This window comes from Anguilla anguilla, chromosome 1 (assembly GCF_013347855.1).
Source record: "Anguilla anguilla isolate fAngAng1 chromosome 1, fAngAng1.pri, whole genome shotgun sequence".
NCBI lineage: Eukaryota > Metazoa > Chordata > Actinopteri > Anguilliformes > Anguillidae > Anguilla > Anguilla anguilla.
Window position 1 is genome coordinate 6,070,928 of NC_049201.1, and position 17,899 is coordinate 6,088,826.

At 48.7% G+C, this 17,899-nt stretch overlaps 1 protein-coding gene across 1 annotated transcript in view; it reads right to left on the reverse strand.

The window, feature by feature from the left end:
- alk (ALK receptor tyrosine kinase) overlaps positions 1–17,899 on the reverse strand; it is a 349,900-nt gene that overhangs the window by 213,712 nt on the left and 118,289 nt on the right. Inside the window, exon 2 of the mRNA XM_035435053.1 lies at positions 4,866–4,991. Coding sequence (XP_035290944.1) covers positions 4,866–4,991 — 126 coding nt within the window. The remainder of the gene's footprint in view (positions 1–4,865; positions 4,992–17,899) is intronic.

The window sequence follows — 17,899 nt, forward strand, 5'->3', positions numbered from 1 at the left end:
CAAACAAGGCTGAGGTTTGTTTCAGATTATTCCTGATTATTCAAAGCTTAAATTGTCAGACCCAAGATGACTCGGAGATCACTGATATTTGCTTGTTACGCAGTAAAACGTCCAGTGTTAATTTAACTCTAACAGAGCACATATTAGTCTGACAGAAACATTGAACATTTTACTGTGCAGACCACAAATGTCTCCAAGGTCACCAATATGTAGCTTTCAGACCCTAAATGTCACTAATATTTGGTATTCAGACTCAATATATCTCTATATGGCTTATTACTGGAAGTTTGCCCCTTTCATAAGTGATCAGAGCACGCAAAGGCTCTTGAAATGTATTCTTATGACACAAAAGTATTTTAAAAATGTGTTCTTAATTAAATTCCTGTCTCCATTTGAGATATTTAGGGTCTGAAAGCAGTATTTATTTATTAATCAGCAAAACAAATAAGTAACAAGTAATCCTCTAATCAACGCCCAATCAAAAGCCTTGACCAACACTGCTGCCAGCCCCATGTGTGGTAAGGACATTGGCTGAAAGCAGGCCAGGCATAGCAGAACAGTGTGTGTGTGTGTGTGTGTGTGTGTGTGTGTGTGTGTGTGTGTGTGTGTGTGTGTGTGCGTGCGCGTGTGCGTGTGTGTGTGCAGCACATTCAATGTCACAGTGCCAGTACTGGGGGATCCATGTGCGGTTAATGAGCTTTTAATATCAGGGCAACCACCCCCCCCCTACATCAGGTCTAGAGATCTGAGGGTCATGTGGTGTCTGTAGGTAGCTGGAGAGATGCCAGGATTGGCCCAGCTGCTCCAGCTCAACGCCCCCCCCCCCACCCCCCCACCCCCTCGCCCCACACACACACACACACACACCTGGCACAGCACACCTGATGAGAACAGCCAGGTCTCAGATGCACGTGCAGGGCTCTTTGACTGCGGCTTACCTTTCGTGTGCCCTCCAGTGATACGGAAGGGGGGGGGGGGGGCAGGCGGGGGGGGGGGGGGTGTGTGGGGGGTGGAGGGTGACAAGTTCTCCCGCTGGTTTTTAACTAGGGGGATGAATATATTCACCGCTTTATCTGCGCCACCGCAACGGCTGCCGTTGTTTATTTGTGTATCCGGTCGCCTCAGTTACGGGCCAAATATCCGCGGAGAGTTTCCCGCGCTAGCTAGCTAGCTCGCGCGCTCGCACCGCCGAGATGCTATCGCACTGTCAAATGTATACACGGAGACGACAGATAAATAGATGGGGATTTGACAGACAGGGAAAACAGAAAGCCGCGCGGACAGGCTGAATAGAATAAAATGTAGAACCTGCGACAGCTAAAGTGCAGACAAATATTATCCCCCCCCAATTTTTTTATTGCGAATTTTTGAAGGCAATCAATCTCACTTGCACTTCTCATGGGCGAGATGAGATTTCACAGCAGGCCTGTGAGTGACCGGGGGACAGCACCTGCAGTGACCGCGGGGGGGGTAAGAGGTAGGCGGGGGGTCCAGGGTTGGCCAGCTGTCTGACATAAAACAAAAACACGTCCCTCCTGCTGGCTTACCTTTCAGGGATGCTTTTGCGTATTGTGGCAGACCAGAGAGAGCTGGGTGAGGGAATGTCAGCATGGTGATGTCATTCAGGGGGGTGGGGGGGGTGTGGGGGGGGGGGGGGGGGTATTGTATGGGGGGGGTCCTGACTGTGGCTCTGTGTGAGCTCACTGAATGGATACTGGATTTGAGAGCAGCGAGAAGCCACAGGATCCCAAGCACACGCGCACACACACACGCTCATACAGACACTCACACAAATGCGTGCACACACAGACACACACACACACACTCATACGGGCACACACACACAGACACACACAAAAGTGCACACATACATACACACACACATTCACACACACACACACACACACACACACACACACACACAGACACACACACACACTCATACGGGCACACACACACAGACACACACAAAGGTGCACACATACATACACAAACACATTCACACACACACACACACACAGACACACACACACACTCATACGGGCACACACACACAGACACACACAAAGGTGCACACATACATACACAAACACATTCACACACACACACATTCACACATACACACATTCACACACACACATTCACACACACACACACACCCACACACACACACACACAGCGAGTAGACCCCAATGTCACTGCACCAGTCTGAGCGCATCTCCGTGCACACCCTCTGCTCCAGCCCCAGACGGGGCACAGGAGACCCGTGATGCGTGATCTCCACGGCCCGTGCCAGTGCGCCACGGCGCAAGGGAGCGATCCATCTCTGCCTGGCAGCTGCGCGGATCTGCCCTCCTGTAGGGGCACGGAGCCGGTACGGTATCGCCCCCCCCCCCTCCCCTCCCCTCCCCCCCCCACCCCCCACCCCCCCACAGCCCCGTGATAAATGGCGGCTCGCAGCAGATTCTGAGGAGATAGCGGTGATTTATAGCCCGGAGTGAGCGGGGCTTCCCCCCCTGGCGTAGTGACCGCCGCTGGGCGCTCATCTGCCCGCCCAACCCAGCGCGGCTGCGCCCGTCAAGGGGCACGGCCCGGCAGCACCAGGAGCGTCGCTACGCGTCGGTGATGAGTTCCCCCACCCCCCCGCGTGTTTACCAAACACTTCCCACTCCGCGTTACGGTTTCCCAGCCAGATCGCCCGGGAGCCCACATCCTTCACCAGAGCGGGGTGAGGGAGCCAAGCCGGCGGGTTCTGCTCCGAGTCGAAGTTTCGGTCGGCCCCGATTGCCGAAGCTTTTCTCTTCTCTTATTTTTGAGACGGCAGAAGGGGGATTAAGTCGGTTTCATCAACCTGAACAGCGGTTTCATCAACCTTTATGCCAGTGTGCCGGTGCAGTCTTCAGACCGAGGGCTCCAACCCACCTTTGAGATCCTTATTCTTATTTCCTGTGAGCACAGGCACTGACTGGTTTGTACACAAACAGACACAGCGCTGACACACACATACACACGCAAACACACACATGCACACATACACACACACTTGCACACACACATGCACACACACACATGCACACACACACACGCACACATGTATGCACACACACACACACACAAACATACACATGCATACACACACATACACGCACTTACACACACATGCACACACACACATGTACATTTTACACACGCACACACACACACACCAAACCACAATAGCACAATTACCCAAAGTTTTAGAAACTCGGTTTCTCTTTAACACTAAAATGCATCTGATTTACATAACCATGAGGGGGAAAAAAAAGAGTTCCTCCTTCTTAGAGCAGGCAGTAATATTTTTCTACTGAGATACCCCTATAAAATGAACTTTCTCTTCCCGTCAAACGTGGCACATTTTGAAAGGTAATGCAGTAAGTCAAAACAAGATACAAGCTCTTAAAAAAACGAATCTCGCACGATTCATTCCAACGCCAGATGAAAGGCCTCAGAGCACCTTTCAGCGAGACTCCAGAAGCTTTTTCTCTCGCATCAAATGCAACAGCCGCTAAAAAAAAAAAGTCTGGTTTAATTCACGAAGGAAAGATATCCAACCCCAAACATGGGGTTTTAATAACGCAGGACTTCTAAAGACTCTACAGTAACCAAGGCCAGCCGATGCAGCAGCTTCTGCATCGCTATAATAAAACAATGCATCAGATATCAAGTGGAAATCTCCCCACGATGTAGGAACTGCTGGGTCACAAAAAAAAATGTCGACCTAAAATGTACATTCCAAGGCTCGTTCTAAAAGCTCTGAATAGTGTCAGCTGCAGAGGACTATGGGTAAAGCTGCCTTTGAGAGCGTCCTGTGAAAGAACCAATACCAGCCAGCGCCACACAAATGCCTTCCAAACCAAATACACCTATATTTATCTACAGTGACATGTGGAGGCAACTGGCGAACCTCATCTCCTCTTTCCGATTCCTCTTTGTGCACTTCGTAAAATTCAAAACACTGTGCAAATATAATTATAATTCGTATTTAATAACTTTCTAAATGAGTTCACTGAGCACACCCCTGCATCGTTTCGGCTAGGGAAAACCTGCGGGGCTGTCTGTTCCGCCTCTGTTAGGAAGGTACCTGCGTTCCTACAGCCAGAAGTACTGCCTGTGCTCCAAAGCTCGGCTTTTAATACCTTTATAATTTTCAAGATTTAAAGATGAGCTTTACAGGGATTTACTTTAGCCTCTCTATGTAATCTTAGAACTAAATTCAAGCGCAGTTTTAATAAATGACATTTTCTTAAGAAATGCAACTTTTATAACATTGGAATTATGGATATTCTGGGAAAATATATTTGAGCAGAACACGCTTCCCTCAGATAAATAAATAAATTCTCCATTTCTTAATTTTTTTCTCCTCAGGGGAAGTCTGTGGAGGTATTTTCTGTGTCGTTTTATCTCCTGGCGCTGAAAACTAAAGACGAAGGAAATTAAAGATGCAAGGGGAATGAGAACAATGATGAAGGTTGTTGTTCATACAGAACTGGCTCAAGGATTTTGGTGGCCCTAAATAACAAGTAACCGGGGAGGCAGATCGCAGACTGAGGAAGGGGGGGCGGGGGTTGGGGGGGGGGGGGGGGGGTTGTGTTGGGACATTTGCACACCTGAGAACCGCCACCTCGAAAAATGTATGTGCGCCCTCTTAATACTGCACAACTAAAATGCCTTTCAGAAATTAATAAATAAATAAACATTTAAAAGCTGAATTCTGTGGCCCATCCATGGTTGGGGCCCTTAAACGGCCGCATAGACCTTTTTACACCAACAGCCGGACTCTGCATTCACACTCACATTCATTCCTCTCAGACGTGCGCGGGACTCACCCGATGATGACGACGACGATGACGATGATGTCATTTCCTGCGGAAAGCTGAGCTCGTCCTCTGCGGTCCACGTGAAGTTCCAGTAGCCGTCAGGGGCCCGCCCCGCCGCGCTGGCCCAGGCGGTACCTGCGGAGAGACATTACATTACAGGCATTTAGCAGACGCTCTTATCCAGAGCGACTTACACAACTTTTACACAGCATTTTACATTGTATCCATTTATGCAGCTGGATATATACTGAAGCAATGCAGGTTAAGTACCTTGCTCAAGGGTACAACGGCAGTGTCCTACCCGGGAATCGAACCTGCAAACTTTCGGTTACAAGCCCAGTTCCTTACCCACTGTGCTACACACCTGATCTGTACCTGCACACACTCAGAGAGAGAGAGAGAGAGAGCGCGGCGTCTCCACGGACGCTAGCCGCCGTAGCAGGAATACCGATCGGGGCCCTCCGTCCCAGCTGCTCTTTCCTCATAGCGCAAAGTAATTGATTCAGCAGCGCGGCGAAGCTCATAGGCATTCCCCCCCCACGTCCCAGCGGCCTCCTGTGTACAGCAGCTACAGCGCAGGACGCAGAGAGCAGCGGGCGCAGGACGCAGAGAGCAGCGGTGCGCGGGCATGCGCGCTGTTCTCAGCGCCGCGCACCCCATTCGACAAGAAAAGAAACACGGAGAGGCCAGAGAAGAGAGATGAAAGAGAAAGAGAGGGGGGGGAGATGGAGCGAGAGAGAGAGGGGATAGAGAGAGAGAGAGAGAGGGAGATAAAGATAGAGAGAGAGAGGGGGGAGATGGAGAGATGGAGGGTGAGTGAAAGAGAGAGAGAGAGAGAGACAGTGAGGGGGGGAGATGAGAAAAGTTCAACCTGGAAATGGCTGGAATCAATATGTTTTTCAAGCCACCTAGGGCAGCAAAGAGCAGGAAACTCCTCTCAAGAGCGAGAGCAGCAGTCAACAGAGAGCGCGCTCGCCCTATTGTTGCGTGTGCTGTATGAGAACAGGAATGGCGGGAGCTCTCGAGAGCTCGTGTGTGAATGAATGCCAGAGAATCTCAGGGAAGCCCTGCAGAGCGTCTGCATAGACGCCACGCTGGTCTCCGTGGGTGATAAACGCAGGCCCCTCTGGCCCCGGTGCACCATGGGAAGAGAGAGAGAGAGCAGAATGTGCTCAGCTGAGCACGAACAAAATGAGAACTGAGAGTCCCCAGTCATATTATTATTATTATCATCATCATCATCATCATCATCATCAACAACAACAATAACAATCTCGTGTGCATTACTGTCATTTTAGATATGAGATCCCTCTCTCAATTATGTGAAATCTAAAACTGAGTCCAGACTCAGACTCGCACTCCCAAATGGAGCCCGTCACCGACACCGGAAAAGTCAGGGAAGTGAAACGGCCAAACGAGGGGAACGCTCCCTCGCCGCTGGACATCGGCGGAGAGAATAATTGCACGAGGACGCCGTGCCTTGCAGCTGCCTTGACCTCCCAGCCTCGCAGGACTAATTAGCGATGGTGGCGTCGGACCGTGCGGTGCCAGTGTGAGAAGAGTCTGACGGCACCAGCGGCCGCTTGCTCTAAACCGCGCCACGCCGCGAGCCGTCCCGTCTTACAGCGCGAGGAGGAGGCGGCCTCAAAGTACCCGCCGCATCACAGCCCCCCGGAAGAGCCAGAGAGCCCCGCCGTCCATAAATAAATAAAAAATCTTTTCATCACTTCAGACGAAGACCAGACTCCGGAGCGACGGCGAGCTCGGCGCGGCCTTCGCCGAAAACGCCCGGAGAGGCGCGTTCGCCACGCTCGCCGACAGCGCCATCCTCGCCGCTAACGCTCAGCCACCGCAGAGGGGCACGGCTGGAGGGGGGAAAAAAATACAGTCTAAGGTGTTTCTTAAGTTTTTTTTAATAAAGAGCGTAATGCAGTCGCAACAGCAGGGGAGAGAGAAAGAGAGAGAGGGGGGGAGAGGGAAGAGAGAGAGAGAGAGAGGGGGGAGAGGGAAGAGAGAGACGAACTTAATGTTTTATTTCGTCATTTTTTTGATGTCAGTAATGCTCCTTTCCATTACCATAATGTTCCTTCTCCTTATAGCTCATTTTTTTCAATTCCTGTCAACCGGAGCTCAAGGACTTTGATGGCGAATCAAAGCATTATACACGCACACACACACACACACACACACGTGTACACACTGCATTGCCAGCCCACCCACCCTCTCTGTGCCCCCCCCCCCCCCACCCCCGGTGCCCCCCCCACCAGCAGACCCCGACCCAGCTTCTGTCCTTTAAAGTATCAGCGTTTGAACAGAAGCCCCTCCCACCCGCCACTGTAGCGAGATCACAGGGCTTCACAGGGAGAACAGCCTCTGACACCACAATCCCTCTGTACCACAGCATACGGCAGAGAAAGAGAGAGAGCGTGGGAGAGACAGAGAGAGAGAGAGATAAAGGAGGGCAGAGAAGACAACATATGCCTGAGAGAGAGAGAAGGGGGGAGAGAATATTACATATGCCTGAGAGAGAGAGATATATATATATATATAGAGAGAGAGAGTAAGATAGGGAGATAGTGTGAGAGGGAGAAGGGGGAGAGAGTACAACATATGCCGGAGAAAGAGAGAGGGAGTAAGAGAGAGTGATAGAGAGGGGTGACAAAGGAGGGGACAGAGAGAGGCAGAGAGAGAGAGAGAGAGGGATAAAGAGAGTGCGAGAGACGGGGTGAATCTGTAAGAGAGAAAATAAGTCAGTAAGAAAGAGAAAGTAAGAGAGTGGGAGACAGAGATGGGAACAGTAAGAGAGAGAGATAGAGTGAGAGAGAGAGATCAGACAGGCGGTTTGGAGCCTCACACACACATGCGTATCCACGTGTTCACTGTGCCTCTCCACTTTGTCTGCGCAGTGATCCAGCAATAAATGAAATTACCCTCGGCGGAGAGGCAGGGGATCTCTGTGATAAACACACACACACAGGTAAAACCCAGGCCGGGCCCATGCACCTGCACACGGAGCGCGGGACGAGGAGGAGGTGTTCCCCAGCCTGTGTGCGGTGCTCCTCACCTCCAGTTACAGGGTGCATATCACAGGTACACGCTGTTCAATGACAGAGCCGTCAGCGCTCCACTGCCCAAGCGCTACGCACCGCTACGTCCACCCCACACGCTGAGTGTCACACCACCGCACACCCCTACAACTACCACACACACTCTACAGCACACACACCATACACCCCTACGTCCACCCCACACCCCTACAACTACCACACACACTCTACTGCACACACACCATACACCCCTACATCCACTGCGCACCCCTACAACTACCACACACACCCACCATACGTCCTACAACTACCACACACACTCTACTGCACACACACCATACACCCCTACAACTACCACACACACTCTACTGCACACACACCATACACCCCTACATCCACCCCACATGCTGACTGTCACCCACCGTACACCCCTACATCTACCACACACACTCTACTGCACACACACCATACACTCCTACATCCACCCCACACGCTGAGTGTCACACCACCATACACCCCTACATCTACCACACACATTCATCATGCACCCTACACCCTATCACTCTACTGCACACACACCATGCACTCCTACATCTACCATGCACACTCACTGCTCCTTAAGTGCAGAGATAATGTACTTAAAAAGAGATAAAAACACCCCCCTGATACCACCCCCCTCCTCCCCCCCCCCACCTCCCGGCCCAAACCTCAAAACCTGTTACCCACCCTCGGCCTTGCGTTATTAATTAAGATTTGATACAGGATACATACATTAGGCTGTAATGAATTGATTGGCCGTCTGAGGGCGGTGAGTCATTAAACGCTCGTCAAAGTCAATGTGCCACACTAGAGTGAAACAGCGCTCCAGTCCAGCACAAAGGAGCGCATTGATTTCCCTCAGACAGCCTCTGCTTAACGCTCACATGCCCATCAGGACCTGCTTTCAAATTCCCTGCACGGGTATACCTGTTCCGTGCACACTCGCGCACACATTCACACTCACACACTCCCGCACTCCTACACTCGTACACCCACACACTCCCACACTCAAACACTCACATACTCACGCACTCACACATTCACACACTCATGCACTCACGCACTCACATATTCACTCACTCACGCACACACACACTCGCACATTCACACACTCACACACTCATGCACTCACATATTCACTCACCCACACACTCGCACATTCACACACTCACGCACCCACACACTCGCACATCCACACACTCACACTCGCACATCCACACACTCACACACTCGCACACTCACGCGCTCACACATTCACACACTCACGCACCCACACACCCACATACATGCGCACACACGCACTCACACACCCCCACAGCCACACACTCCCACACTCACGCACTGTTATCCTCGGTTCCAGGTTACCACTGCTGCCACGCTTTTCAACAACCTCAATTCAATTGGCTGACAGGTAAGTGCTGTTATTATGTTACTATTTATACATATTATGTATTCAAAATTCTCAAAGCATGATGGTAATTAATCATACTCCATCTCCCCCCCCCCCCCCTCCACCCGACCACCCCACCTCCCGCACCCCCCTCCACAACGCTCACTCTCTTTTCAGCTGCTGATTTCAGCTAGATCTTAAAATTCTGATTAAATACTGCAGATCAAGGGTCCATTTGAAAGGGTCCATTTGAGTCCTGAACCTGCAACCTACTGGTCAAAAGGGTACGACAGCAGTGCCAGAACATTCTGACTGAAAGCACAGTAGTTCTATGCCCTCTACAGCAGGGCCCCCTCACCCTGTTCCTGGAGATCTACCACCCTGCCGGTTTACACTCCAACCCTAACAAAGCACACCTCATTCAACAGCTAGAGCAGGGCTGCCCAACCCTGTTCCTGGAGATCTACCATCCTGTAGGTCTGCACTCCATCCCTTATAAAGCACAGCTCATTCAACAGCGAGACCTCGTCGAATGAATTAGTCCAATCGGGTATGCCGAATTAGGACTGAACTGAGAACCCTACAGGAGGGTAGATCTCCAGGAACAGGATTGGACTAGACTGCCCTGCACTGGGGCACCAACAGTGTTATCAGGTATGATCGGAGCAACTAAACACCAGAGCCAATGGTTTACACACTTTCCAAGATCCAATAAATGAGAAAATGCATTTACTGCGACCCAGTCGTAACGAAAATATAGCCTTAAATAAGATCGAATACGGATTTAACATAATATTATATAATGTAATATCGAACTAATGCACCTCCGAACAACCGTACGGAGCGAATGGCAGCACACAGTGAGTTACTCATGCCAAGCGTATCTCCCGCTCCCCAGCTGAGCTCCCGCCACGAGTCACCGGTGGGTCCCGACCCACAGTCCGGATAAATCTGTCTGCTCAGATCTCTGCCCGCAGTCTTTCTGCATGAAGTATCTGCATGAAACAACACGTATCATTTCACAATGGCGGCTCCAGTTTTTCTTTTTTTTTTCCCCCCTCCCGAGCGCACGTTTCAGATTTATTCAAGCTTTCGCCGTTATAGCGAACGTAACAGGGGGGGCGAGGGTGCGTCTGCCGAGAGTGTCGAGCCAGCGGGTCGACAGTCCTCAGCCCCAAAGGAAGCAGTCATCATACTCCTATTGCTTCACGAGCGGTGACATCACAGGCCGTAGGCGGGGGGGTGTTCAGGTGCTACGCGAAAGACGGTAGCAGGTAGCGGCTTTCGTTACCCAAAATTGAGCAGAAGCAAACACGATGTGTTCAATTTAAATAAAAATTAAAAAAATCACTCAAGGCAAATTTGCGAGGGTTGTACATTCACGATCAGACGGAAGCATGAGCAGATGGTTAATCTCGCGTCTTAAATTTTCACTGTTTGACTGATTCTGGTGTAAATAGAAAAAAAGCAGAAGAAATAAATCAGCTCCTCTTCGAGCCGCATGATGCACGCAGGGCGTGAAGTAACCGCGGAGACGGACATGTGTAAAAAATCTATAATTTATCTGGGATTTTCAGAGATGAAAGCAAAAAGGCTGCTAAGCCACATTAGCTCCAATTAGCACCCAGTGTTTGGAGTTTTTGTTTACATTTTAGACAGGTTGCAGATGGATTTCTTGACAACCCCATAATTTATCTCAATAGGCTTTGCATAGCATCGATATTATACTGAAAGTGTTCAAAGCGCTGCTCATTTTTACTTGTCAGTTCTAGGCTGATTGAGTCAATGACTGTTTTCACTTAAACATTTAAGGCTGACAAGGCAATGCGTGCGATCAAGTTAGCATGTATTCTGACAATTTATGTAGTGTGCATTTAAATTAATAATACATGCTAATGAACGTCTGTAAGAATTTACACAAGTAGGAATCTTAATATTTATCAGTACATGCAATATTATACATTTCAAAATATATGTGTCACGCGCACACACACACAATTACTGGCCCACCAAAAATAACTCTGCCAGTCCTGTTTGAAGAGAGATATTTCCAACAAGCAACAAAGGTATTGAGTCATAAGTAGGCATAATTATATAATCATTCATCAATAAAGGAACTGAGCCAATTAAAGTTTTGCCAGGGCGTGCTATTCTCTGTGATAAATTATTCAGCAGCTGGACGGCTTGCGTGTAGCTAGTTTCCCCGATCACCCAGGGTTTTCATGATTATTTCCCTTTCAGCTTTTCACAGAAGTGGGAAGCGCGCATCACAGCTTTTGCCATCTTGCTTAAAGCACTCTTTCAAAAAAAAAAAAAAAAACATCACACAGCTCTTCTTTGCTCTCGAAATACACGCACATCTTGAATGTACTGCCATAAATATGCACTGTATGACCAAAAGTATCTGGGTTTTCCACAGTTTGGGCCAGTAGGTCCATATAGAAATGGATTTTGTAGTGATTGGTGTGGAAGAGCTTGACTGGCCTGTAAAGAGCCTTGATCTTAACCCCATTCATCACCTTTGGGATCAAAGCCTTCCCAGAAAATACGAGGTTGTTATAGCAGTAAACGCTGGACCAACTCCATATTAATGCCCATAACTTTGGACACGATTTTGTATGTCAGCTATCCACATATTTTTGTCCATGTAGCGTAGGTATGCACAGCCACTGTAAAACCATCATAATTAATCCAAATCACAAACTCACTACTGTCCTGACCCTGATCAATGTTGCATCCGCTCCAAGATAAATCCCACATCTTGAGGTTTACGGCGTGCTTCTCTACAGCACGAACACGGCCCTCACCGTACAGTGAATTTTCAGCACACACAGAAAAAAGCAGATCTTCCCGATTTCCCACCGGCACAGTGTGAGCAAGTGATACATCTACAATTACAGCAGGGCCACGGGGCCTACCAATATAGCAGTGCCAGGATGGCTCATCAGAAGCGTATTTGTCAGAGCCGTGGGTGGCTCTCGTACATACTGAGAAAAGGCAATGTTCCAGTGTGTGGTCGGGCCCCACACTTTGGTACAAAAATCCACACCACACCTGTACCGATTGTGGCTGGCAAGGCCTGCAAGAAAAGGCATAATAACGAGCAGGAAAGGCTTCAAGTCAGGCCAGGGTGAATGTACATGATCGCTCACCAGCGACCCCTGCTGGTCAGCCTGGGCGCCCACAGTCCTGCTTGCCTAAAAGCTGCGCGTGAAAAGGGTCTTCCTCCGCCTCGCGTCCGTGCGAGCGCGACACCGAGGCCCGCGGTGTGAAAAGTAGCGGGGCGACTTTGACTTTGACTGTGCGTTCTGGGGGAGAGCGCGTACTCGACCGCCCTCTCCCTGAATTAATAGCGGAGCTCGCACCAGTGAGCCGGGCTGACAGACAGAATTAGGCGTCCTCACTTCAAGAGGAAAAAAAGGGGGGGGGGGGGGGGCGTAAAGCATTTTTTTAAAAACCCTTTTTTGTTGGATAGTTGGCATATGTCTCAGGAAACACCAGCCTACGGTCACCTCTTTAGCCACCGTTCCCTTCTGCCAACATGCCTGTCACTTCTTTTTTATGTCAGCTCACCCCTCCATAATTATGCTATCATTCCTAACAACACATTGAAATAGGCTCCAGCATATGCCTTGGAAATATATGCCCTGTTTCAAAAGACCAAATATGGGCGCCCACTGCAGTCGAAACGACAGAAACACTGCCCATCTTCTGACTCACCCCTTCAGATTGCACCATGGTTTTTATTTTTGTTTTTGTTTTGTTTTGTTTTGTTTCTCTCTGTGGGATAATGTTACAGCTATCGCTGTGTACAGATACACCGAAAAAATTACCAGCGTTCAATCAACTGCATAAGTGTAAAATCAACTCCACAAAAAAAAAGTCAAAAGGGGACACTATTACAGTTAAAAGTAGTCTATCATTAGAGTTCATTTTACACTGAACACTTTGCCGTGTAGGTTGTCTGTCTTATGGCACTTTTTGTAGCGACAAAACAAACTGTTGTTTGTTTGGCTAACATCGCGTCCATTAATAATAAATGGGCCCTCTTTGTGACATTACGTTTTTGTATTCCTGAGAGTAACACTGATGTTCCCCGCCGCTGTACGCCACCCCAGGTAAGAGCGTTTGCCAAGTGATTGCACTGTAATGCAAATGTAAAATCATAAAAGTGGTGCACAATAAGTGTACATGCCAGCAGTACACAGTAGGCGTCAGTTCTTCAGTGCAGAAAGAGATTGCCAACCAAAATTCAAAAACTTCCTGCCAGAGATTTTCTATGCAAAAAAAAAAAAAAATCAAGCTTAATTACTGTATAATACCTGAATCTTCGAGTGTTCGTTTGATTCATATACTCAAATACCCACACACATATAAAGATTGCGTTTTGGCACAATGCCAGGAGGAGCTGGCGATGGAACAAAACCACCAATTCAGAAAAGTACCCAGCAGACTTTTTTTTTCATATTCCTTTTACCTGGGATTCTCAACGGAGCAAAACTAACACAGCGTGTGCAGGGGGAAATGATAATGATGAAACTGAACAAGCGACGACTCAGATTAATGCGACAGTTAATGGAGACCGGACGGCGGGGGCCGGGGAGGTCCGCCGTGGGCGTGCCCCCGCGACAGCCCCCGCCTCCGAGACGCGCGGCAGACCGAGCCTTCGCGCCGCGTCCGAGACGAACGCGACGAGCAACAGCTGCGACGATTATAAATCAGCCCCAGCTGTGTTTGCCTGCAGGCAGGGACGCAGCATGTGGTCCCCGAAGGCTTCCCAGCCTCTTCTCCCCGAGACAACAAGAACACCTGACAGCAGTCAGGGAGGAGGAGGAGGAGGAGGAGGAGCAGCTCCTCTCTGCTCCTCTCCCCCCCCCCGCAGGCTTCACGTCTATATTATCGAGTGACAGGACAGGCTAAGCTGCTAGCATTGTTCAGAAAAGGTCTTAGTTTACTTAATCCGCTTCATCCTCTGTGGGACACAAGGCTACAACGAGCTCTTTAAGAGCCTTGTGCTCATTGTATTTTCTAAAACAGCCAAGTCTTTTGGTTGTTTTTTCTTTCGTTGTTTTGTTGCCAATCCCCTTTGTTTAACGCCACGCCCAAACTCCAAGGAAGGAGGGCCAGGATGCTGGCTAGTGGGTCTGGCCCCTGGCTGAAACCAGTGTGGCATGGTTCAAACCGGCCAGGAACCAGAGCTCCCACCTGCACACGGTCTTTCAGGGACATAATCTTCTCCACTTTGACAAGGGGCTTCATTCCGATCGCTTATCTCATCCGCACCTCGGCTCCTCGGTCCTCCCGTGACCCGGAAAGCAATCGAGGTCCGCCATCTTTGAGAACGTTCCGCTTCGTTAAACGCTCGTCGGACGAACCGAGAGCGAGGAGGCTCCCAGAGGATGCTTCAAGTGAGGCGACATGAGGAGGCTCCCAGAGGATGCTTCAGTGAGGAGACATGAGCGAAGACTTAAGCGGAAGTCTTTCTTCAGAACGCGTGACACATCCACCAATTTTTCAACCGACACCAGCATCAAACCGGCCCAAACCGACCGATCGAGGACGTTCCACTTGCCCAACACACGTCGCCTCAGTTCCCACGTCCTCGTATCTCAACCTCTCTCGCACGTCGTCCGTCTGTAAGAAGCCGAGTTTGGACTGCCTCTATCTCTCAGCGTGGTTCATAATTACGCTGTTTTTCTTCTGAAGATCTCTAGAGGTTCTTCAGTACAAATTAATAAAATAATAAACACTGAAATTGGCCCTTTTTTTAGAGAGAGAGAGAGAGAGAGAGAGAGAGTATTCTGCCCAAAGTAAGATAATAATGTTCATGATTCATTGCCTCTAGCATGAAGGGAGTTATTCCATTCTGTCCTCAAACTTGCGCTCACCAGTGTCATCACTTTATCCTTATGAATATTACTTCCAAGCCTTGATTGAATTAGGTCAAGCTTATTAAAGTTCAGCAAAAGAAACATATAAAACGACTGCAGAATCCTATGTGGCATGTGTTGTGGCAGTCCAATTTTGATAATCTAAGGCCTGATGTATGTATGGTTCTATGCGCAGATGTATTCTGCATGGCTGCAATGTAGTAATCTAATTTGTTGGACATATTGCTTGTGATTGGACATCTTATCCCAGCTGCAAACGCCTGGACTGACTTATAAGTGGCATCTCATTTTTTTAAATTATGCATTTACAAAAAAAATGCATAACATACCAAACCTAATCCATGTTCTTTTTTTTTTTCTTCTATGAGTGAATTCTTCTTCGAGTGAATTCAACCATCCACTGTGACGAACACAGAGAGTAGACTGACAGGTAATTATATTATGGGGGGATTATTTTAAAATTTCTCACTCGCCCCAGTCCCTGAGTGAACGAGAATGAAGAGAGAGAGAGAGAGAGAGAGACGCCCTATTGGACTTCCTCAGGTTTCTGGCGTAGATTGACGCTGACAAATCGAATCATTGACAGTTGAAACAGCGATGATAAACGAAAAAGAAAACTACGCTATGCAAAAAAAGCAATTTAAACCTGCGGGGTTCTGGGTGGCTCCTGATAAGGCAGTGGCCTGTTATGAAACGATCTGGTTCGGTAGCGTCTCTCATCCGGTAACGGTGACTAAAAACTGATCTTCACTGCTAATGAGACCGCGTATTTGTAATTGCAGAGAAAAATGCGGGAACTCAGATAGTTATTAAGTGAATGAGGTCATCAATGAACTCATCTGTCACACCAGTGGACTCATAATTCACTTTCCAATCCAGTGGGCGGAAAAAAGCTGCATAAATCAACTCACTTCAAAAAAAAAAAAAAAAACTTTTTGAAGTTATGATTTTATAATGGAACTTATTATAATGGAATTCACAACGCAACAAAAATGCCTATGATCTTGTAAGCCGCTGACAGAAAAAAATGGCATGCCCGTGTTGACTGTGCCAAGGGGAGGCACTTAATTGGTTATAGGGTTGCTGAGGAAGGGGTGGTCAAGGTTTGTCATCTCATTGTATGACAAACGACCAAGAAATGCAGTGGCATAGCAGCATTTAGATACAGTAGAAGGGACCATTTAATATTCAAACCCCTAACATAAATCTTGTGTCTCTCCAAAGTTTGGCGAAGGAATCCGAATGGAAACATGCAGCTCGGTGCTCACGAGCGCCCCCTCCAGGCCAGCGACTGCAGGAGCAGCCTGACTGGGAAAGGTGAACGGATACTACACCATGGGTCCTCACACGACCCTGGTGTAACTATTCTACGAGGTAACGCCAAGATCTTGGTTTACATCCCATGAGGGCTGTGTTCCAATATTATTTAACGGACAAGGAAGGGAACCTCCAGGAGCCGTCCCGGGACCACCTCCAGTTCTGTGCAGTTATTAAAAATGAACAGGCGCCCCACACCACATTAATTACAGCTTAAGCTTGCATTGTGACACTCCCGTTGACTAGAAGATGAGAGATATATTATGATTTCACAGACTTTGACACCTCATTGAATGCAGTGGTTATATTCATAACACAGCACTTAAAAAACTTTTTAAGATATACTTTTCAGAGCAAAATGTGGAATGGATGACACTGGAGTTTTCTAACAGCATATTTTTTTCTTTTATTCATTCTATTCCGTATTTATTTTTAAATTGCGTTACATGAATAATGTATGTATTTAAATGTGTTATTTAATTTGTCATATGATGACCACCTGCCCAGTGCATGCTGGGGTAGGCTTCTCAGGATCAGCAGGTGCAGATAATTGAAGGATGGATGAATGGCTCTGATAAACATAGGGTCAGGAGACAAAATGTGTCAGGACAAAACGTTGAAAAAATTTTTTTTTACCCTTTACCAAGGAATCCAACGGCCACAAATAATTTTCTTTTCGCTCAATCAAACAATTACCCTAACGAGAGGTGCCCTAATCAAGGGCGCGACGGCTACGTTTCCCCCCCGAAAAACGGACGAGGTGTCGGACGGATGGAGGAGGAGGAGGAGGAGCGTTCCGGCGTCCTTGAGCGAAGGACCCGGGGGCCCCGAGCGGGAGGCGCGGAGCGGGAGGCGCGGAGCGGGAGGCGCGGAGCGGGAGGCGCGGAGCGGGAGGCGCGGAGCCCGAGTGTCATTATCGGTTTGCATCTCCGGGCGCAGGAGGAGGAGTAACCGACGAGCCCCCTAATCATCCCTTATGAGACGTGGCAGCAGACAGCCACGGGACGGGCCCGGCTGCATTATTTAAGAAGGAGCACCGTTAAGGCTTAACCACTGCCGCAGACTCCTTTTACAGAAGTCTAATTGGATGTAAAAATTTAAAAAATAGATATATTTATATAAATATTTGGAAAAACCCAAAACCCGTTCCCGCCGTTTTTGCTTCTTTTTTGGCGCCGCGGTGCTGGGGTATTCAGGACACGGAGGCATGCAGGCAAATACACACTATCCATCAATAAAAGTGGGTACAGTACGGAGCCGGGTGTGATTTACCGATACGCCTGCCCGCTCCCCCATAATCTCCCAGTTAATATAATACCATCAGGCTTTTAAAAAAGTGAAACGGGCCCCCATAAATCT